At 37.5% G+C, this 25,045-nt stretch overlaps 1 protein-coding gene across 1 annotated transcript in view; it reads right to left on the reverse strand.

Moving 5' to 3' along the window:
• Nucleotides 1–100: 100 nt before the first annotated feature.
• Nucleotides 101–25,045, reverse strand: part of LOC113237069 (BMP-binding endothelial regulator protein) — a 42,270-nt gene continuing 17,325 nt past the window's right edge. The window contains exons 3-8 of the mRNA XM_026473327.1: nt 24,147–24,247; nt 11,214–11,484; nt 6,998–7,207; nt 6,672–6,913; nt 5,216–6,355; nt 101–5,136 (exon numbers count right to left, since the gene is read on the reverse strand). Of these exons, the coding sequence (XP_026329112.1) occupies nt 5,270–6,355; nt 6,672–6,913; nt 6,998–7,207; nt 11,214–11,484; nt 24,147–24,247 (1,910 nt within the window). The 3' untranslated portion in view covers nt 101–5,136; nt 5,216–5,269. The remainder of the gene's footprint in view (nt 5,137–5,215; nt 6,356–6,671; nt 6,914–6,997; nt 7,208–11,213; nt 11,485–24,146; nt 24,248–25,045) is intronic.

The raw sequence follows: 25,045 nt of genomic DNA on the forward strand, positions 1-25,045 counted from the left end.
TAATAAAAACACGTAACAATTTAAATAAAACAACTGTAGCATATTTAATTTATTATATTATTTTGTTTGTGTAAGAGTTTTCACGTTCACAATAATAGTATCGCAAACTATCAATGTATGGGGCCAACGACCTTTCAAGGCATTAAGCGAAATGCAATTTACATTTTAATTTCATACAAATTTTAATTTTAACATGAAAGACCTACTTAAAAATTTAAACAGACATTTTAATATGGCAAACGCACCAATAGGTCCTTTATAACTAAAATCCATTAAATATTTGGTCAAAAGCTTGTAGGTATAAATTGTAAGAATCATCAAAAACATCTCAATGTATTCAATGAAACTTTAAAAATTAAATATTTCTGAGAATCTACATAAGTACTATTTAATAAAGTAGGTACACAAAAAAGGAGATCACTCATATTTGGCCGGGAAGAAAATCAATAAATATTTAAGAGCTCATCACTTTTTTTTGTATTACTAATTTTGGTCTGTTATTTTGAATAATGCAAACGCATTGACGACGAGAAATCCCAAGCATGGACAAATTTATAGATATAATCAATCAATTTGAAAATTTGCTTGTAAATAATCAAATTGAACAATAATGGTTGAAAGAAAACCGCATTGACAGATTTACAAACACAAAGCAAGCTCGAAGTTACCATGGTGAACATGTTCTACACAATGGGACAATTACCACACATTTGGGAGGCGCATAAGAGAATTGCGGGGTGGGGATCTTTGCGTACCTATGGCGAATCCAATCCTACCACATCACGGGGTCTACTCTCGTGTTTTCCATCTGAAGCAATTACTGTAAATAATAATAACATTCATATCAGATTATAACGTAAGGTAAAAATTAATTACAAATCTTTTGTTTTTTTGTTCAACATCTTTGCTAAACTATGTTTAAGGAAGAGCGGGACCTCCCGACACAAGTATTCAATTACTTAATAGGATGGTTTCAACCTCTGTTTTGTTATGCAGATTGTACTTCAATAAACACTTTTTGATTGTTTTTTTAATACTCGACCAAATTAAGAGATAATGTTAAGTATGAAACTTCATTCGCATCATGCGTTTTTTAATTTGATCGAATACTACTTATTTGACAGTACCTAATTGTTTCGGACGGATGTCGGGCGGAGAGCGAGAGCACAAGGCCAGGGCCAAAACCTACAATCTATTTGGAGATGAACCACTACTAGTGCATATCGCATCATTAGGAAAAGGGCAGTAAGGTATAGCTCCTACTTTATGTGTGCACATATATAACAGAACCCTTTCATGGACAGTATTAAATAATACAGCACATAAAAATGTTAGTACTTTCTGGTAGTCGTTATATTGATTCAATATCAAATTTGTTCAATATATGTAAATCATTGAATTTTGTCGATACGTTGTTGATGCTTCTCTAGGAAGAAACAGTAGGCGGCAACTACATAGAAAGCACTTGGGCATCACACTGTAAAGCCCGTAGTTGGTTTATTGAGATCCATATAGTAGTAGTAACGGAGTACCCCGTTCTATCATCATATTCTAAGTGATTGTGTTAATAGATTTGTAATCAATATAGTAATATAATAGCAACAGTAGAAAATGTTCTATAAAACAATAAACTTCATTACATTACATTCATTTCGTTTTACGGGCCTATGAAAATTTTTTATAATATTGAATATTTTTCTATTGCAAAGTAGTCGCTTTTCGAACTTAAAAACATCTAATGTAATTGTAATAGCTCAAACTGTCCTACTCAATGAACCAATAGTTTTTTTCGTCGGCCTGTATTTTTATTAACTTTTGTTTCGACCCGATTTTCTATAAATTGACTGATCTCCTTTTAGTCAATAATTTAAAAGCCTACTTAAACGTAGACTCAGCTTAGTACAAAATAAGTAAGTAAATTAAAAGGGAACTTAATAAGTTGTATTCAGACAAGAATAAGTATACAATTTGTAATTACTTACACAGACTGTGTAAAAGTAGTTAATTAAAAATAAGTTATAGAAACGAGACTAAACAAACTTATATGTACAAAACTAATTCTAGAAAGAATTTATACAAAAACAAACGAACAAATAAGCATATCAAAAAGAGAGACGTAAAATTTACATGAAACGTTTGTACAGCATTTGTCTTTGATCAACGTAGCTTTGAAACTTTTTACACTGATCATCAAAATTAGTGAAGTCTACACCGGGTCAGAAACTTGACCTTTCTATGAACAAATACAGGACTTTACAAAACTCTCTTGAGGACACTTATTTTTAAAAAGACAAGTACAATAAGTACTGACAAAGAATTGTATTATTCTCCATTATTTACTTTCTTTATTTGTATTTGTATATGATTGATTTATTTTCTTTTCCACTTAATTTCCCTGTATTTATAAATTCCCGTCCCCTATATATCAAAAGTTATAAAAGGAAAACACTTCCTAAAAAAACACAAAGTGGAAGAACCATAAAGTGGTAGAACCTAAGTCATATTAACATTATGTTGTCAAATCCTTCTGTAATGGCACTATATATTTTCCTTAAGCCAAGAGAAAACATTCCCGACTGGGCAGGGAGAATTATCTAATCTTCTTTTTAACTTAAGAGTCAAAAATAGAATTCATTGGTAACATATCTACAAACTAAGTTTTCCCTTGTCTTCGACCAAAACAATATTCCTATACAATAATATACTTATTACAAGCGATCAATGAATTATTTATCATATGTACATATCAAAAAATTATTTCAAATTATTTAGCTTCTTGGCTTCAGATAGAACTATCTAAGGTTTTGTAACTACCTAAAGGTGAGATCTCAATTTAAACTATTTTTTTATTAAAAGTCCGTATTTGGGCTGAAATATTCGTAGTCAAAGCTAATTATCACATTTTCTCAAAAAATTTAGCATAAAAATGTAATAAATTATTATATCTACAATAGCAAAAACAACATACTTTATTTTCAGCGATGACTATAGGAATGAATATTGTAAATGCTTATTTGTAACAATTTTACACAAGGTTATAATCTACAAATCTGTTATGATTAAGTGCACGCAGATAGCTTAATAATACGTTGTAATACAATAAGACACGAATCCATCCATGAAGCCGTTTCACAAATACCTTTTTATACATAAAGTGAAACTGATAGCTATCCACGAGGCACCAGCGCGCTTATGATGCATTTCTAACTATTAAAAGGTAATAGGTATTATCAGGGCTCGGAAAACCGGTATCAATTTCTAAACAACATAAACTGGTTAATTTGTTTTCTCTCTTCAGTTGCATTTGGAATTTTTCTATTGTTGTTTGGTTGTTGAAAACTTAAAATAAACAGATTAAGTAGGTCGCTCATATCGTCAACATTTTTTGTATTGCGATCGTCTTCGTTGTATCATATGACGGACATGACACACAAGGCAATCTGGCCTTGTACAACAGGTGCCACAGACGCAGTTGGCTATGACAGACATGACAGTCATGATGAACATGCCCGACACGACGGACACACATGATGTATTTGGGAAGTTGGACAGCCATGACCAATAAGACATAACTGCATGTGGCCGATACGTCCAAGTCCGTAATGTTACTAATGCCTATAATTAATAGACACGTTCAAAATGTTACTAAGCAGTGATTTCGTAGTGGGGATAATGCTTGCCTGCTAAGTAAATGGCCCGTATACAGCACTGCCCTCTTGTCATAAATAGCGCATTGGCATTTGTTGGTAGGTCAATGCACCTAAAGTCTTTTTTGTTAGTATAAAACGTCAATCGCGCTGATGATGCTTAACACTAAAACCGAAACTAAATAAGATATAATAGACCAATTAGAGGCTGTTGTAGGTCTCGCTTCGGTGATCCTAGATATGTTAATCAATCAAATTGAATAAAAATATCGATTACGTTAGTTATGACAAGGGGGACAGATCAGTGGACGTATGTAGATTGATAAATCAATCTTAAACACTATACTCAAAGGAGTTCCATGCACACTAGTGGGCCTGTGTAGGTTAATAAACAAAGAATAAGCCCTCTCCTTAAAAGAGTCCAGCACATAACAGTATGCGTCAAATCATTGGTATGCGTATATAAATTGGTATAAGCAAAGACAGCAAATATAAGTTGGTTTCATATTACAGATAGCAAGGATGCTTTTTGTTTCAGAAATAAATGTATCTGTGTCAATAAACATTGTGTGAATTGTGGTTGAAAGGGTGTCCTTTCCCGTTCGGAAACCACTGTACAAAACAATTGCAATATTCGGTCTACTTGACCGATTGGTCATGATTCTTTATTGATGAAGCAACTTTACCTACGCCTGGTGCCAAATGAATGATACGTTCCCAAAGTTAGGTTTCGACTATGGTCGGCGATCACCATTCAGGCAAAGCCTAAATACTACCTTGAAATTTAAATTATATTTCAGCTTGATGTTTGGGATAGCCATGTTCAAAAGGCGTTCTGGGTAATTTTGTTATATTTGTGGATTGGTGTCCTACTCCATGTTGACTGTATTAAGCGCCTGGTTGCAGAGGGAGGCGTGGTTCAAAGCCAAATTCTTTGCAGACTGGTGTCAAGTAGTAGGTAGAGAAGTAATAGTATAGCTACCTACAAAAGGTGTTCCTGCTCACCAAAAAACCCGGTATACTCCATTGTGCCGAATGGCGACCGGTTGCAAGATCGCAATGATCATTCCTGTGGTATTTGGGGCACCTCGCCCGCTCCAACCCAGACACCCATCTGTTTAGCAACACGCCCTTTTACCGTCTCGATCATCTACTTTCTCCCTGGCTATTTGCTCTTTTTAATGGTGGCCGCGATCGTTTCAGTTAAACTAATTTATTTTATTTGGTGTAGGTTAGTGCAGTTCACAACATTTGTTAGATTAACCGATAAATCAATAAACGATAAATTAACCAGTGATGACGAAAATAAACGGTTTTTTAAAGCGGTTCCAAACCCTGGGCATCATTTATATTACGCATATTTATCTAACTATACATGTAAAGTATAAGTAGTTATTTGAATACTGTTTGTGTAGATAGATCTTCGTTCCTTGTAAAGTTTTCTCGTAGGTATATCTAACATACCGTGCAGTACTGCCCTCGTAATACTCTGGAAATAATAAAAATTCACATCAGCAACTAATCAACAAGATTTTTTAGAATCGAGAAAAAATATTAATGATTGTTACCTCACTTTGCCACTCCGGCAAATATGACTAGTAGATATGATGCCGACGTAATTTTCAGTGTAAGATCGGAGGTGGTGGCCGCGCTCGACCCCTGGGCTTCATAGGAAGCGTGCTTAATGTTGGCAACGTATCCTGCTGCTTAATTGCTCGACCTTGACCTCTCCGCCCGCGGCCTAGCCAAGGTGGCAATCGGCCTTCGCACCAAACACTCTCAGCCCAATTCGCCGGTTCTGCCCCAAGTCGCGTGCATTCCCTTGCATATGCTCTATACGCTGCACAGTGGCACCGAACACCTACACAGTTACAAGCATCCAAATAACAAGCCTCCCGATAATTATAAGGATTCATCCGGAGTCTACATTCTGCAAACGCTTCATTTCTGTCAAATCCTCGACAAAGTCTTCGAGCCTTCGTCATCTTGGTCTGCCTACAACGCGGGTTCATTGGTCGCTCTTGACGACGAGTGCAAGCACGTGTTCCACCCACGCGCCACGACATGCCAAATTTCCATGGATCACTCAACAATTTTCCATCTCGTGACTTCATATCATCTCTAGCAACAGAATTAAAATTACCGCATAATCCACACAGTTTTCCTTTATATGCACTGGATACCGTCACTTCTAAAAAGCCGTCACCATCCCAAAGTATTTGTATGCCAATATCAGCTTTCAGCAAAACTGATCCATTGTTGCGAGCTACTTCAGCGACACCGTTCATAACATACGGCAATGTTATTCTCTGTCCATTAGCTTTAATGCGCATCTTCTTGCCCATGTTGAATTTGGTGGCGCCAATGCGAAGCGTCGCTGTTCGTGTCCATGAAGAATGCGTTGTATTTCTTGCGTCATTTGATATTCTTATTGAAAATGTGTTGTTAACGCAATCCGAGACCAGTTGATATTTGCACGATCCTTGAAAACTATAGAATTTTCCATCGAAAGTTTTGTAGTGGGGATCGCCAAAGACCGTACATATTCCGTCAATATCGATGCACTTTGGACAGCACTGGCCGGGCATTTGGCGCAAAACTTGATCCGAAGAGCAAGACATAGTAGGACAGCTTTCCATGGCGCAGCGTGGTTCACCTGCATGGCATTCACAAGATTTACATGCGTCGAGTTGCCAGGTATCTCCGTCCTGTAACAGTTAGAAAAATACTATATAGTTGCAACATAATAATTAGGTATACATACAAAATTTATAATAACGCACACACTATAATAATGACGCACACACTCAACATAGCCCCGCACTAGGGGAACCCTGTGTCGCGGGTGCCATGGACACATACATAGACAACCACAAATTACACCCAAACTCACGAGAGAAATAAATATAGGCTATACAAATATTTCTCCCGGGACCTCTGCGTGGCAGTCCGGCATGATAACCGTTTGGCCACGGAGGCAGATAAATATTATAATATAATTTCCAGAAATTAAGGAGTACCTACTTGATAAGTTTTTCCACCAATAATACAGGAAGCCTTAGCTTCTTCGACTTGAGGGCAGACTGGGCAACATTTGCCGGGAGGCGGGGGCAGCGCTCGAGCACCGCATGTCAATACAGGACAAGTATGTCTCATGCACACCGCTGTGCCGTTCATACATGTGCAGTCTGTGCACGGGTCCACTCGAAACGTGGTGAGATGGGCGTTGAAGTGTTGTCCGATTATGCATGACTTATTTCCTGAAACTGCATTTCAAATGATTAGACTTGGTTGCCAACAAGCTGAAATACTTGGTAAAATAGTTGTGTTGTGATGAGACTTCAACTTACGTGGCATAATTTTATCCATGGTGTTGTACTTGCACCGCGGACAACACTCCCCTATCGGTGTATGCTGCTGAGTGTCATGACAAGGAAGCACAGGACAGGCGCGCTTAGCACACGATAAAGAACCATGCACACATCTACATGATAGACACGGTTCCTCTGTAATGCGCACATCTCGTCCTTCCCGCACAAGTTGCCCGTTGATTCTGCATCCTGAAATTTTAATAAATTAAATGTAGCATCTATTAATAATACCTACTTACAGTATTCTCCGAAAAAATCTCCAAAATTATCCTTGTCTATAGAAAAATCTAAACGCCTGACGGTGTGTAATTAGCAAAGTCGTTTCACGTAAACGCACGCAACGGAAAACCATCAGGAATCACAACTAACTAATACGCAGGATAACAATCTAGATCAGAAACCACAGAAACGGATATAATAACTTTCAAATTATAACAACAAGTAGGTACGATAGGTAGGTACAATCTTTTTTTATGTATTATTAACTTTCAGCTCGAATTATTGCCGTTTTAAAAAAAATCCTTAAAGGTATTTTAATTTGGGCGCATCATTTTCATTTAGAAGCGAGGGAACCTTTTAGTTCACTTTTATGGTAGGTACGCGAAGGGTGCAATAAAATTTAAAACAAAAATGCTTGCCATTGTTCGGGGACTAAAGGCGGTGGGGTCGTGTTGTCTGCGACAAAACGCAATGTCCATAAATTAGTGAGGGCGAACGATGAATCAATCAGGACTAAGTCGGGTCGTAATGAGGAGGCCGCACACGGAGCCCACCTCCGCGCCATAGCCGACGGGCACCCAATCACCTGTAGCCATACCTTGGCGGCTAACACGTATAAATAAACTTGTGCTTTTAGGGATCAATAACTTAATATTACAATACAACACCAGTTGTCAAATAGTTTTACGTGGTTAAGTTTATAATTGTACAAAACGCCATTTCGTTCCAATTATGTCACAAATTTAAAATAAAAAATTACGTATGTACTAGGTACACACGCAAGCACATCAAGCAACACATTGACGTATCTTGTTCCGTTGCACTGGAGGCGATTTTCGAACAAAAATGTGTAGTCTGATGTGCCGTTGTCCGTAGTATGAGAGGTCCCCGTAGAAAAAGTTAACTGTATTTATATTTATATAGTTAGAATCACTCCTTTCAAATCTCTCAGTCACTTTATATATAATATGGGAATAGTAATAAAGAAAACTTTTATATATTGAATAGTGAGCACTCGATGCTTTACTTAATGGCAATCGTCGCGCGACGTCCGCGCATAATATTAATTGTGACAATGACAGCCAAGTGTCTGTCGTAAAACTAGAGACGACCAAACAAAGTAAGTTGTCCTTTTGTGGGAATACAATCAGCATTCATCGGTGGTCCGCGCCGTATGGTACGAGTCATACAAATACTAAGTGCTGCGTCATAAACCTTACTCTACACACATACTCTCTTTCCCAATTTCGTTGGCTGCAAAGTAATATTATAGTTCCTAAGTTCTCCTTTTTTTTTTTCAAGTCAGTAAGTTAACTAAAACTTAATAAATAAAAAATATTTCGCACATGACAACGTAGTATCATCTCAAAATTACTTCACGTTATATTATTAATATTTATACGAATGACATACAAATATAGCGAAATTTTGGAGATAAATTATTAATATAACGCAATTTTTGAGATAATACTGTCGAAACACAAAACTGCGAATCAGCGCGATGCGAATTCGCAACGCAGAAAATTGCGTCGCAAATTGCTACGATGCGATTTCGTGCGGCAAGGCATCTCACTGCCACGGTTCCCATAACCATTCCCTCGAACATCGCCAACCGCACTGAACCGTATTTTTTAAACTAGGTAGCGACACGGATCGTAAAAAGAGTGTTGCACTACTGATATTGATAAGACAGTATAGGGAAAAAACGCAAAGAAGATTAACGTCGCAGGATTGCGCGATGCGGAGCCATTCGCAAATTCTTGCGATGCGTCGTGCGAGCTCGTAGATTTCTGCGATGCGACGTTGCGTCGCAGTTTTGTGTTCCGACCCTTAATTGTCAAGTGCGATTTGAACTTAAACAAAAAGCGTACGACCTCCATTTTGTTTGATGTAGGTAGATAATATAGTCTAATAAATAGTCGTACATATTCGACGATTTTTAACTGCCTGGTGGTAAAATAATTTATGCTTAATGGTAATTACTGATTCCCGTTTTCACACTACAACACTACCTAAGTAAGCGTGAAAAATTATATTCCATAGTAATTTTAAAAAGTGTAGAATTCGAATTAAGTATGTGTTTCCCACAAATTGTTATGTATTAGCCATGAGTTACCTATAAAACATTCACAGCATACGCTGCTAAGCTAATTATTTCAATTTCAAAGTTGGTCGTCGCGAGCATGTCTAATAATAAAAAAGACAATCGTACAAACTCGTCAGGAATTTCAATGAGACACTTTTTTGTTGTCGTCAAAAATAACTACATAAGTTTGTTTTCTTTACTTTGTAACAAAAATTCATTGTATGACTTTAAAAAGTCCTCCCTGACATTTACAATTACGAAAAAAAACTTTACTTAATTACCTACCTACCATTCAACATATATGCTTTAAAGTCTCATGAAATTACAAGACCTGAATGAAGCGTCTTGTTTCCCATTTAAGTTCCACTCGAAAGAAAAAATACATTACTGCGATGGTAAGGCCCACGGAATCGTGGAGATACACCAAGTAGGAGCAAAAAACTTAATGCACCGTTGGGATCATAAAACAAACAAATACACGGCTCACCTCTGGTTCCCGCAGCCGCACTGACGTCGGCTGCTTTGACCATCGCACAAAAACCTACCCGCCTCAACCTCTTAAGTACGTTGTTAACTTTTTGATTTATGGTCAATAATAGAGACGCAATGCTGTAGGAGACTTCGACCACCTCGAAACATATGTAATTATTATGAATCGCTGTGAACACGTAACAAGGCCTTATTTCGTATTAGATAGAAGTGAATTCTTTTGTCTCCGAGAAAATTAACCGCTCCGGAGTCCGCAAAATGCGATCCATCCCGGTGGTCCTCGCAAAGCAATTTTACAATAATCTCTTGGGTTCATGACAAAACAAATAAAAACTATTTTTTATTCGCACTTTCATTATATGTTAAATTAACGTAAACTTTGGTCAAGAGTGCAATTAAATTTTTGTTTTGGCGCCACCATCATACTGTTTATAGCTTTATGTTTTTTGTTTTATTAAGCAAGAATCTGAGATCAATTCGTCTCTGAAGATCAAAGTTTTATGACTGTGGCCTTTCATTATTGATATGCCAATTTATTTTCAGCAGAGTGTTCTGTTTAGACAGAAAAATATGTTATTTTGTTGCTCGATAATAATAGTCTTATAGATATAAGTATGGAGCAGCAAAACGAGACGAGTTATTGGTCCATTGTCTGAAGGCAGGCTACTGCGCAACGAGTCTTGTGCGCTATGCCATTGTCAACGACGGCGTGGGCGCGCCGCGGCCACCTAGCTCAGGCCCTCTTCCTAGGTCAGACATGAAATATGACTACTAATCTCCAGAATAACGACAGAGCCTATTATATACCTTACAAACACATAAACATTATAACAGCTGTTGAGTGATGAAGCAATTCCAGTGAGGTGGTAAAGAGATCCCTAGTCTCCAGCATAACAACTAGTCGGTAATTAATAAAATATAAACATAGGCAATAAAACGATAGAAAGGAATGTGTCGGCAATTTTCAAAAGCGATTTCGAGTCGTCATCTTGTAAATTACTATTATTTGATATGGAATTAATAGAGTTGTTAAGGTTTGAGCGCGGAGGTAAATTGGTGGTTGTTTTAGTTTTATTAAGTTCGCGTGGCGGCTTGTGTTTGTTTTCGTAAGGGATTATGGACGTTGTTTTTTGCTGCCCGCACGTCTGGGTGGGCGCTCTCCGAGACACGGCTGCGCCAGGGCCGCTCACCAATTATATTCATCGGATATAAAGTACCTACTCCCGGTGGGAAAAGCAGCGTGAAATGGACAATGAACTTTTTCAACGAAATACTTTTTTTACACTATATTAAAACTTTTTCAAACCACTAATTTTGAAATAACTTACTCGAGTTAGGCCACTATATTCTTATATTATCAACTAAAATAGAATGTTTATATTAATTAGAAGCTTGACTTACCATCGCAAACAGGACAGTTGTAGTGAGTATGCCTCTGGTGTTTGGGCTTTTCACAAGGCGAGTAGCACTCTGGTCTTGAGATAGTGATGACACCGGCCTCACAGCGTAGCACTTTGCCGTCGTCTGCCCATTCCGTATGAGAAGCGTGTTCAGTCCCATTATACCAGCACCCTTTACATCGCGCACAGCAGCCTTCGCGAGGCATCACCACTGCGCACTCTTTCATATCGCCACACTCTTCTCCTCCGTTCCGGCACTCCACGAACCCGTTCTAAAATGAAAAGATATTAGGGGAGATAGAATCCATCTCTTAAAGTTTACTTTTGAGTGTTTTTTGTAGTCGCAGATATAGTAGTCGGAGCGTGATTCAGAAAATTCGTCATACGAAATAAGTAGCAACAATATGGTCAACTCTGTGGTTGTTTATTGCTATGAAATCGCAGGTTAAATAGGCAGTAAAACCCTCTCACAATCCTAACTTTAAAGAAATAAAACATTTTTATTGTGTATTGGTACGTAGTTATATCAAACCCAAAATATTTTAATGTGCCAATTACATACGAGTACGCGGTTGCGTAGCAGCTGTGATTTTGCTTGTGGCGTTACGGAACTGTTTATAGTGGATTTTTTCCTCATTCCTTTTATTTTATTTATTTATGCATCACATAGGTATGTTACTAAAAATACGACGTATCATTACAATTAAATATTAAGCTGTAAGTGTGTGATATTCCAAGCAATGAATGAGTACTAGAAAATATATTTTTAAGTCCGTAAACGCAAACAATGAAATGAAACTGTTTTTTCGGATCTTAATCGCGAATAATTGTGTTTTTTCAACCAAAGCAATGTTTCAGACAGTTTTATGTGTAACAATAACGAAAACCTAATATCTCGATGCAAATAATGAAGGTAAACAGTTATAATCTCAGTACAGAGTACTAAAAAAACCGACCTCAAAAGTCATTCATCCCCTGGTTTGCCACCCTTAGAGTGTAATTTTTTCTTCAAATTTAAATGAGACCACTACTGAGGTTATGTATATATATATATCCCATTTGTGAACTGATTTTGATGATTCTTTTTTGTTGGAAAGAGAGTACCTCAGGTGTAGTGATTTGAAGAAAATATTCCACCTCTAAGGGTGGCAAACTGGATGGTTAATGTTTTTTGAGGTAGGTTTCTTAGTACTCTGTACTGTTTTTGTACTACAAAGTTTTTCGTCGTCATTTTAAAACCATTGTGATTCATCTAACGATGAATAGTAACTAAATTACTCAGAAACAATAAAAAAGACTAGCGCATTCACAGGAGGATTGCGTACATAAGTACATTATATTGAAATAAAAGAAAATATTATGATTATCCATTCATGAGCTGCAAACAACGCATGAAGCTTGCTTTTGTTACGGTGAGGGTTATCAAGTGAACCATGTTTAGGTAATTGTTAATGATGAACTGAAAATATAATGCAACGTTTGCAGAGTCAGTACCGCAAATAACGATAAGTATGTAGCAATATTGTGTTTCCTCCAACCGCAAACAAAAGGTCTATCTTCGATTTCTTTAGGTAATAAATTAGTGAAAAATGAGTACAGGCAAGTATTTTAAAACTGAAACTGCAATGAAACAGGAAACCGCCAGAGCCAATCACAAAAGAAAGTCGTTAATACCATAATAGCTTTCTTTGACCTCGTCAAGAACTGAACTCTCAATTAGCGTTGTGATAAAATGCACTTGGCCAATATACGCAGCGTTTTCATCTGTAATAAGATCAGGACCCATTCACATAATTATTTATTGCGCTGTTTAACGGCTCTTTGTTCTCAGGCGCATTTGCATTGGGCACGTGGCTGGGCTCGGGGAAAATGTTAATAGCATTTCTACATAACCTCTTAATACCTACGCATTAAGCATAAGTATGGCCAGATAAACTTCTAAGCAACGAGCAACTGCTTTACTAGTTTTTTAGACTTATCGGGCTGTTGCGTACGTATCGAACAAGATACTAAGTAGATAATCATGTAAAGTGTTGTTACATAAGGAAACGGTTATTTAATGTTTAACAGTCCAAGGAATTCAAGCAACTTGCTAACAAGTCGACTGGCAGACAGATCAATATTGGCAGCTAATATTTGCACAAATCTGTACACTATCATCGTTTTAACGCCAAACATTGAACCTAATTCTATTAGTTTATTGGGTTCAACGCCGGTGCTCACAGATTTCCCTTTGATATACCTACCTAAGAAATACAAGACAACGCTTTTGTGCAGAAACACTGAGATAAACCAAACGTATGATTTTAAATTCAAGAAACTTACTTTCTTCAAATTGTTTTAGATTACGAGAAAATTTCATTACACACCTACCATTAGTGAGAAAAAGATTTTCTGAAAATTCTTAAAACGGGTTCTTAGAAGTAATCGACAAAGCACATGAGATAACAACACATTTTTTTTATATTTTACACATTATCTACGCGAGGTTGCCCACTCTCTGTTGTTTATTGTTTTTCAATATTTCGGCCGAATTTCACATGCGGCTCTCTTTGAACTCACCCTCGAATAGCGAAATATTTACGTTAGACGTCGGATAAAAATACGTGTAAGTCTGTCGACTGGCCATTACTTAGCATAATTTGTGTGCAGCATAAAACAGAACAGATTACCGATTAATACCTACATTCAATATGCGAATTAGGGTAAGCCGTATGAACTTTAATAAACTTAAATTAATTGTATGTTTATGTGGATTATCAATGCTCATTATTAAACACGGTTGTGCTAGTTATCAGTCCTTTAACAATACCTATTTTTTCACTTACAAAAACAGCTTAATAGCTAATTAAATTATGGAACATTATATTACGATTTTATGAGGCTTATTTATTTATTTATTTATTAAGGTTCGCCAACAATTGTTACAACAACATTATGAGTGGTTACTATTGCAGAAGTACTATACTAATTGCACAATTTTTTACAGATGAAAACAGCATGCAAGTAAATTAGTGGACACAATGAAGTAGTACGTGATGGATATGTACTCGACTCGTCTTTATGGACACATTTCAATAGTAAATAAAAAAGAAAGAAAATAAATAAACCTAAAGTGTATACTATAATATACTCTGCGCCTAAAGCTATAAATTAAAATAAAAGAAAAATAGATCACGATGACGTGATAGACCTACGGAATTTAAACAAGGAATCGTGAAATATATCTAGATTATTTATATCAATGCTAAGATGATTGTATAAGCACAGACGAGGAACTCGCGAGTTGTGACCTACGCTACTGTCCTGTGAATAGGCGTCGAAAAGAGAGCTTTAATTCTGTGACGGGGATACCTATGCGGCACTTTAAATTTGGATTGTACATCAGGAACTTAGTGCCTATTTCTACGAAATTAGTGCCTAATTACAAATCAATGCTTTTATCGCAAGATTAAAAGTCTCGGTGGCCTTGTTAACAACATAAAAACCATATATTGTGTTTTTTAAACAGACTTCGGCAGCAGTAGAGCTCGGAAGTATTGCCATCTTATGTGTTACTGCCGGCAAGCAGTAATATGAGCATTACTGCGTTCCTGTTTATAAAGGTAGGGGTTCTAGCGAAATTATAGGCATATTATTATGGAACTTGTCAACTTATGTATCAGGGTAATGGGCGCAGTGGCAGTGCTTCTCATATCTTTGCGATTTTTTATTTATTTATTTGGTTTACCAACAGCTATTACATTGTGACTTATTTTCTAGGTACAATAATTTGTGGTTTTAAGTTTAATGCACAGCTAATTACAGGTAAACACCTCATGCAAAAAAAGTGGCAAAGGAATTTATAACACTTAACTTAAGTATGTTATTAGAAACAAATACTAATAACTGCCTACGTCTATACAAAAAAAATGCTATTTTATCTTATCTTAATGTTTTTTTAAAACAAAAGCAAACAAACTGCATGTACGTCCACATATTCACTATTTATAAGTTACAAATTCTGTATATAGGTAGTCGTAACAAATCTAGTTCTTCGAAGATGTGGGCAAAGTGCTGGATAAGGTATCGGAGGTATCTATGAGGCACTCTAAATCTTATTTAGCTTAGTAGAATCGGACAATCAATTTGGTTTCGTAGTAATTAAAACCCTGAGATTTACAACACTGAGCGGCACTGCAACTGTTACTAACAGATGTGTCGCTTACCTACCAGTTATCACCAGGTGCACAACTTGTTCGTTCCGTCACTTGATATAAAAAAAATATGGAAAAGTACTACACAATGTTCTTGATAGATTTAACATTTGACACAAAATGTAGAGGGTTATCAACTAGGTAAGTTAGTTGGTTAATTTCAACATATAACTGCTAAACGTCGTTGTACCTAACTTGCGTAATTAATAGCGACAGATGACAATATCGATTTGACCGACTTACTAGCTTGGTTAATTAGCTTTTTGCGAACGTTTTCCTTTACGCGTTTGTTTACTTTGAGTAGAATCGGTAATTACCTAAGTATTAATGAATAAGTTGTGATTGTTCCTATTAAGAACAAGTATTGTGCTTATAGTTATGAACAGTTTAACACTTGTTTCACAATTTTACAATACTTAAGGTATACAATTTTATTAAAAGAAATGGCAATAAAGAAGTGATACGATTAAGATTGGACATTTCTGTGTAAGCCTCTCCTATTACATCCCTAAGTTGACGATTTGGTTTATGAAAAATTGTTTAGGCTTAATAAACCAGAGCTATAAACATTTGTACATAGCCCATAATAAGAACGATATGATTACGTTTTACTTAGTGCATGAATCGTAGGAAATTCTCTGTTGTCGTCATTTAAATTGTAACGTACGTACCCAATTTCATTTGTAAATAAATTATTTTGAATTTGTATATTTGTGTACATAAGCATTACACGACTTCTCATAAAATATTATCAGAACATATTTTTAACCTCACATTCTCAATGTTCGCATCGAGTTGATAACATAATAATAACGTCCACACTCAACGCACACACTCAACACTCAACAGACAGGGTTTCCCTAGTGCGGGGCTACGCACTAGGAAAACTCTGTCTCGATGAATAATGCAGGTCATTTTTGGGATAAAACAAAATTTAAATACGTTATTTTAGTCATATAGATTATTGGGGAAAAGATAATCAGGAAACGAATAACTAGTCAATGTGTCAAAATAGGGACACATGAAATGATGATGTAACGGAAGAATTCGCAACGTGTCTTCAGACAAATGAAACAAAATCTACTCCATAATCGCCGAGAGGTTTTCGGAGAAATAAAATGAAAGAAATATAATTTACAAAAAAAAAGATTATAAAGTTTTATGTGTAGCTTTTGTGTGTTGTTGTAATGTTTTCGTAAAAGGTATGTTTAAAATAACCCAAAAGTATATATATATATATATATATACTCGTTTGTCATTTTGGAATAACATTCAGATACGCCTGTATATTTAACTGTTTATGCACTATTTTGAGAGCAGTACGGTTCAAATTGGAACACCTAGCTGTCAGACAAGTTGATGCTAATTAATCATATACAGGTTGATGTTGTTTTCTATTTTGAGCATTTAATTTTTTTATTTTTAGTTTACTTTACACACGCTCATAGCCCGCACTAGGGAACGGACATACATAGGTATGTCCATGGCATCCGTTCACCACAAACTACACTCAAACTCACGAGAGAAATAATATAGGCAACACAAATATTTCTCCCGGCCCGGGAATTGAACCTGGGACCTTTGCGTGGCAGTCCGGCAAAGTAACCGTTCGGCCACGGAGGCAGTTAATAAAATAATACTAATACAGACACCGGTCCTGCTCGATACGGTGCGTATTGTCGCCGGTTCTTGAAAATGAATCCCTGACCCCTGCCGACTGTGCCATTGACTGGGAGTACCGCCAAAAAATAATAATTATTTATTTCCAATTTAAAAATAAATTCGTTACAAATATTGGACATCAAGTTGATCCCAAAGCATCACGCTGCCGTTTTCGGGTGACCGCCAGGCTACTTCCCGTTTTGATAGCAAAATATCCTCGACACTTCCTGCTCCCTTGCGCAACAATGCGTACCATCTTTACACCGGGGCGGCGGCGCGGCTATATAAGTTAAATTGTTTAATAATGTTAATACTCGTTGTGCTTGAACATATTCAGGATATATTTACGAACATTAACTTTTTCGTTTTGTTTTTTTTTCTTGGATCGGCAGTATGGGATCTTACATAGTCCATCTAAATAAGTAATCATAGAGCTAATCACATTGCTGTAAAGCACGAAAATGTGTAAGTAAAGAAGTAGAGTACGCAGAAATCGGTAACGGCTATGTGCTTATATAAGATAATACGTAGGACACGTTTGCAGGAGAGCAGCAGACTTGTTCTAGAGTGGTGACCACGTCAAGGCAAACGTAGCGTAAAATGTCCTGTCCTGCGGCAATATGGACGGAGTATGGATAGACGACTTGAGAAAGGTGGCAGGCTTGATTCGGACGGCAAAGGATCGCGAAAGTTGATATGCTCAGAAGAGAGTTATGTTTAACAGTGGATGCATGTAAGCTGATGATCATAGGATAGCAGGTTATTTACCTTAGACAGATTAAGTCAAGGGTACTAGGGAACTATGACCTGAAACTGACATTTTAGATAGCACCCGTGCCGACGGAAACACATGTGACGTCACCGTATAAATTGATACAAAATTAGTACTTCAATAATACCAATTAACGCTAAACAAGAATCCACAAATACGCTGGATGTGTTGCATTAAATTCGAATGCTAACATTTATTTCAAATGTTTATCTCTTAATTTACATAATGGAGTCTCGGCAGACTGCACGGTACCTGTCTCTATCTGAACATTCGCAATTTATGCGCTTTACCTCCTCGCTATCGCCACTCTGTCCTCCGATACATACCTATATCTTCGTTACTTCGCAATAAAATACCGCATTTGTTCTTGTTATTCAATTTATGTTTTGTGACAGACGCTAAGTGGGTAATAAAATTCAATTATTCTCGTGGGTTATACCGTCATTTGTTGCGATTTTACAATACTTATTTAAGGAGATACTGAGGTTATCGTCCTAACGTTTGCTAATGTCAAATTGGAAAAAAATACAAAATAAAATAAAAATAGGTTAAGTAGGTAGATTGTGCAGCACGATTATTATAAATTACTTCAAAAATCATGAATACATAAATAAATTTTAAAGTTCATTAATCATAATACGTGTTTAGTATGTATTGTATATTACATGTATTCTTATTCTTAGTATATCTTGGTAAGAAAATATACTTCAAAAAAGTTTGTCTTTTCGGTAAACATTAAGAATGGTTAAAAAATTTACCTTTATAAGATTTTATCAAGTGAAAAAAATATTGTTAAGTATTTTCAAAACACCTAGGTATATCAAAGTTTATAGATCCTTCATCACACATCATGTCTGGTAAACATTTTAATAAAACTCTATACCCACATTGGTACTAAGTATTAGGTGTAAAAATTGAGAACGACTTAAGGCAAGCATCTAATTAAAACGTGTGTAAAGGCTAGTAACTATGCGCATAGACCGACTGTAATTGTATCTAGGCGAGTAAGCGATCCCGGGCGGCGGCGGCGCGGCGCAGTGTTCGCGCAAGGCCGAATGCGGCTGCGCTGGCGCCTTCTTCTATACTCGCCCTTTTTTGCGTAACTCTACGTTTGTGTCTTCGTCACACATAATTTTTTTCTTTTACTTTAATTAGCAACAGCATCAAGTTTAGGCTAGTCAAGAAAGTAAACTTACCTTTCTATAAATTACCGAGAAGTGTAATTTGGAAATTATGTAAAATGAAAGATAAAAATAAAAAGTTTGAAAATTGTAATAAGTCGAATGAATCTAAAAGTGTCTACTATTCTACACAGGAGTTTGTGCAAATCAGGGTACCCATACCACAACTTGTACTTCAAAATGGATACTAATGGGTTAGTATGGGTCAAGGTGAAACTAATTACCAATACTGTATTAAAATTTAGAAAGAATCTTAAAATTTTGATATTTTTTGCATCATAGCAAAACAACAACAATGTCGATGATGTGTGGCGTGTAAAAAATACGCGGTGCTAGAAGAACCGGTGCGACCGCATACCGCGCGCGCGCTCGCGGCAAGGCCTCGGCGGCACCTGCGCGCCCGCCCGCGCCCGCGCCGCTCGCCACTCACCCACTTTCACATTTGGACCCAACATCTCATACACATACTACATCAACAATTATCATTCGGCCGAATGCCATCCCTTATACTGCACACTATCTACACGACATCTTACGCTTGCACGAAGTTTTTTCAAAAATTCATTACTAGGCGTCTCAACCGGTCGTTGCTCAACATGTCTTCTCATGAATTATTATAGTAAATATGGATTCCATTGAACAGGATGTTATCAAAAACGTACTTTAACTTCAATGTTACTTGTTGAGGTATATTCCTTGAAAATACTTTTATCGATTTCCTTCTTTGCCCACCCCTTTACTGTAATACCTTCATTTTACTACGGATGCCATACTGTCACATACTCGTAAGTCTGCTGACGCGACACCTACCAGAAAGCTTCTTGTACTTTGTACCATAAGCAATATCATTGCATATTTATGTCGCTAATGACCAACTTAAACTTTGAAACAACAAACTTTAAAAGTTAGTCATAGTTCTGGACCAAAATAAATCATGAATCACAAAAAACTGAGTATAGCGAATTTATGAGCAGTATTCCCAAAATATCTCTCCTTATCGAATATATTGAAGTTCTGTGCTAGCGCGTCTGTAGAGCGACTTGGAGCAAGTAGCGCGCGCACGCTCATTACAGGTACTTGACTCAGCAATTTACTTGTAACTATAAAGCACAATTTATGGGATATTAATAGAGTGCACGGCCACGACAAAAATAGCGACTCGTGCAGCATTACTTAATTATCAGCCTGCAGAAGCGGCCAGTGAACGCCAGCAGCCCACAGTCGTGCCGGCCCAGCGCAGACACGTAACTGTTCCACGTTAGAAATTGCCCGCCATGATTCAATTAAATTGTCATGAAGGGCCGCGAGCCCTATTATTACACTAGAACAGCATTTTGCTCTTTATTTATTTATTCGCGTTTTATTGCAGAATTTTCAATTTGCAACATAATGATGATTCACTTAAGTGCTCTAGTCGTGTTTTATGCGAATAGTAAAACGTAAAATTTAAAGTGCTACATTAAATCAAGTAATAGTTTACTTAAGTATAGGTATACCCAAATGCCAAATGCTTAAGTAGTATAGTCGAAATCTCAAACTTAGATGTCAGTATGTATTTTTATTCAAGATGTCCTGTTAGTTGTAAGTATACTTAACGTTAATATAGACGTAAAATAATCTACAAAGAATTACATTACAAGTTAAAATCAATTATACAAAACTCCAATTGCATTTTATTGTTGTACATGTAGTTATTATTCTAAATGAACGTGACTTTGGTATAGGGCGAGTTCAGAACAAATTATACTACCCGCAAAGTAAATACTGCTATGAATACATAGGGAATTTTATATCTCGTGGAAGTAGTGACTATAAAACTTAATTACTATTTAATACTAGTCACAAATATTTAAAAAAATTATCTTCTTTGCGCACTATATTTCAAAACGCTATGCAGTAAAATGCACAGCTATATTCGTGTGGTGCAAGGTTTATGAAACGCAGAAAATGGGTATTAGTGAAATGAGGGAGGGCAGTTAGTGGCGATGTCGGTGGTAGCGGCGTCGGCGGGTGGCAGCGCGGGCGCGGGCGGGTGCCAAGAGGCTGTAATCCGCGCTTCGATAAATGACATGCCTCATTAAAGTAAGCGGTGCGCAGTAGCGGCGAGATGCTATCAACCGGCTACTTGATTGTATAAAAAGGCTAATGGCACCCTGGGGTTTTTCTTGACGACGTCGTAGACGCCACACACCTGGCTCCGTGTAATCTAACACCATTTCAGTAAATTAAACCCTGATACAAATCGAATACGAATGCATCACATACGGATACAACTCACTTCTCCCGTGCATTAGTTGATCATTGAAAAGATTGACAAGTTAAAAATTCTATCAACCAAAGGACGGTATCTCACAGTCGTTATATGGCACGCGACAAAAAAGCCCATTACCTAAGCAAATGTATATTTTAATACAGAATAAGCAATAAATCTCGCGATGGGCTTTCGAATTCCGCGCAAGTCATCCGACGAGGTGAGATCGGCTGGGAAATACCGCTCGCATATACCATACATATACATACGTAGGTGCACAAACTTACGGCCATGCTGATGTCGTGTCTCTGCCAACCGTGCAGTGATAACGAATTTATTACACCTTTTAAAATATCTACTGCTAGAAAAACTTGACAACATCGGTACCAGTGAACAGGTTGGTCTGCACATTTATACATTGTTGATGAACTAATAAAATATTTTTACATGACAAGGCAAGAATGTGGACAGAGATGAATAATAATGGAATGTTAGGAACAGTTGCGCTGGATTACTGGGGCTGTAGTCGCCAAGTGGTTCCGCATTGGAGGTTTTTGTGCGGCGAGGACGTGGGCGCCGCCAGTTACTGCCGGAGGCGACGACGACTGCGCGCGCGCCGGCACAAACCGGCACACTCCATCGCTGCTACGGTACGCATTGCAACCACGACAACAGACTAGCCGTCCTGCACTATGCACGGCCACAGTAATTTTGCAATTTTAATTTGCTATAGGTATGCAGACAAAGAAATTATCACTGCGTTTTTGAAACTAGGCGCTCGCTTTGTGCTTTCTTAGTTGTCAATTATGTTCCGTTAACACTAATTAAAGCAGACATTCAACCATTTGAGTAGTGGCAGCTTTCTTAGAATTTCAATTTGTCTTTTATTACTCAACAACAGAATAGACCGATGCACATGGGCTGACATTACTTCTTGCCCGCTGATATTGCGTATGTAGGTACTTGTAGGTACTAACAATTAGCACATCTAACGCTCTACCTTACGTCATTTATAACCATTTGGTGAGCTCTAAACACCCAAAGGTGCTCAATAGTGTGTACAAAAAAGCCTATTACGCACAAATAATATATGCTTTTGTAATATCAATCGCTGCAGACACCGTTATCAAGATAACAATCTTCACACCTCCACAGGCTGCGTGTAAATAGTGTATGCCCAGTTTTTCGAAACCCCTGGAAGCGTGGCCTCTAATGAAGTTACTCGGCAGTTATTGTCTAGGTGCGAGCTTGGCGCACGCGCACGTGTGAGTTAGCATTGTTATTCTAAACTCGGCGCGTGATAAATTGATTTGGTGACAGTGCGCGCCGTGTAGGCATACAAACGTTGCTCATACAAAACCCCAGAGACAATTATGGACGTCATCTACTATTTCACACTTCGACTTTTAAGTCTTTTATTTATTAGGCAAGTATTCTAAAAAACTCAGTTCTTACGTCTAGTCTGTTGTACAGAAAGACTCATTTTCCTAACGTTAAATGCGACGTGACATGTGTGTGGGGATGTCACAACGACGTACCTCCATGAGTGGAGGATTGCATAGGAAGAGAGCCTATCCATCGAGCCATCGTGAGCCTGCGCAAGCGAGGCTCTGCCGCTGTGGCCTTTTACTCCCCTTGCTAATCGTGAGACGTGCATGGATACGGAACAAGGTACAAACAATGTTACCCCCTCAATTTCCTCCTTGGAGGAAACATTGGCTGGAATGGGTAGCCCGCCCAGCAAACGCGAACGGTGTGACGTGACTTCGGTATCGCCCATGGATACGAAGCAGGCGGGTCGTTCGGATCCCATACAACCTGGCAAAGCTCACGCTGGTGAACGAAGAAGAGAAGTCGGAAGACATGTGTGCTCACGTCTTCGGAGAAGCATGGCTACAGAGCAAGGGTTTTGAGCATTGAAAAGACCTGATAGCCGCATGCAGTGCCAAACACAGTAGAGAAGATCTGTCCCTTAAAAGCATGGCATCAGACTGCTCACTAGAGACTTAAGAATTAAGAATTAGAATGCTCTCTTAGTCATGTCAAATATTGGGCAGAGAGAGGATAGAGTGTGTAGATTCTGCCATGAGGTGGATGAAACTCCTGTTCATCTTCTCATCCATGATGATCCTAATGGGCGTACGAAGATCCATACTGGAAAGGCACATACCACAACCAGAGTACATAAATAACAAAGCAGAGCAGAGGTCACAGGTTTGATTCCGGGGCCGGGAGAAATATGAGTGTGGCCTACATTTATTTCTCTCGTGAGTTTGGGTGTCATTTGTGATTGTCTATGTGTGTGTCCAGGGCATCCGCGACACAGGGTTTCTCTAGTGCGGGGCTAAATTGAATGTGTGCGTTATTATTATTACAATAATTATCAATAAAAATCTCACGGAGCCAGGAAAGTCCTTCAGTTCTTTAATGTCGGACTTGATTTTGAACTGTAATTAGTGGCACAATAGATAGATTAGTTGATGGTCGCAGTGATGAGTCAGTGAGGGGTTGCATATGCCCGGAAAGAAGCCACTCTAATAATAATAATAACGTTAAATGTAATTAAAATACCTTGCCATTATTCAGTGTTAGACTAAAATAAATATTTAAGCATTGTTTAAAACACTAAGTGACGCAACGAACAAGTTGTGCGCCTGGTGGTAAGCGACACGCCTATACATAACAGTTACAGTGCCACTCAGAGCTTTAACGCGCAAAGATCTTAGTCTTACTTGTACTTTCAATAGATTATCATCGTTATCAATTTTATATCTTCTCACAATCAAAAGTTTTTTACTTACTGTACTCAATTCAACAAACTTATATACGCAGTATATAAGTGTGTTATACATACTTTATTCGTCTATCTTACCTTACAAATACAGCGGAAGCAGCTTTTCCAGATCTGATCCAGCTTGGCGTCCTGAAGACTGACCGGTTCGCCCTCGTTGGAGCACGGCGCGCGGTGCCCGCCTGAAACGACAACGTAACATTGTAACGCCAATGAAAATGTAACACGCGTGGCTGAATACTTACGGAATAGTGTACAGTTGAAACCAAGCTCTCTATTCGTTACAAATACAAAAGCATTTTCATAAAACTACTTTCAGATGTATGATTTACCAGGCCGCGTGGCCACATGTGTCATATGATTTTGTTGCTGTCTCTATCGACCTAGAATACGAGATAGTACCTACTCGCATTGAAGTACTTGCGAGCAAAATTACTGAAATTCATTCAAAGAAATACGGTAGTTCGAAACGAAACGTTGGTTGGTTTGAACAAACAAATATACGCGTTTTAAATGCGGAAAAGTAGTTTCATTTCTTATATGTAATAATCGCGAAAACCTAAGAACTCGATAAATAAGGTCTGGATAATTCGATATTTGAATTTAATTGATTATTTTAACTAGGCTCATTGGTCACTAATACGTATTAAAAAGTGTATTTTTATGATTATTGGTATTTATGAGAAGTGTAATTTTGTGTAGAATTACAATGTACACCATCGTACCTATAAAGTTTATTGACATTAATTTTAGTATCTTAAATAAGGCCAAACTACATTTGTACGCAGCGTGCTCGCTAAACTGTCCTTTTAAACATGCCCATTAAATACAAATCAATCCTGTGTTGCGTCATCCATTTTCGTCACTGCGCTGCACATGGGTTTCCTCTAATGAAAGGCCGTTGTACCCTACCATATTGAACGGTACAACTTGAGCTAGAGCGTAATACGTACTGTAAAGGTTTATGGAAATATTCCAAC

This window comes from Hyposmocoma kahamanoa, unplaced genomic scaffold (assembly GCF_003589595.1).
Source record: "Hyposmocoma kahamanoa isolate Upper Pololo Valley unplaced genomic scaffold, ASM358959v1 93, whole genome shotgun sequence".
Lineage (NCBI taxonomy): Eukaryota > Metazoa > Arthropoda > Insecta > Lepidoptera > Cosmopterigidae > Hyposmocoma > Hyposmocoma kahamanoa.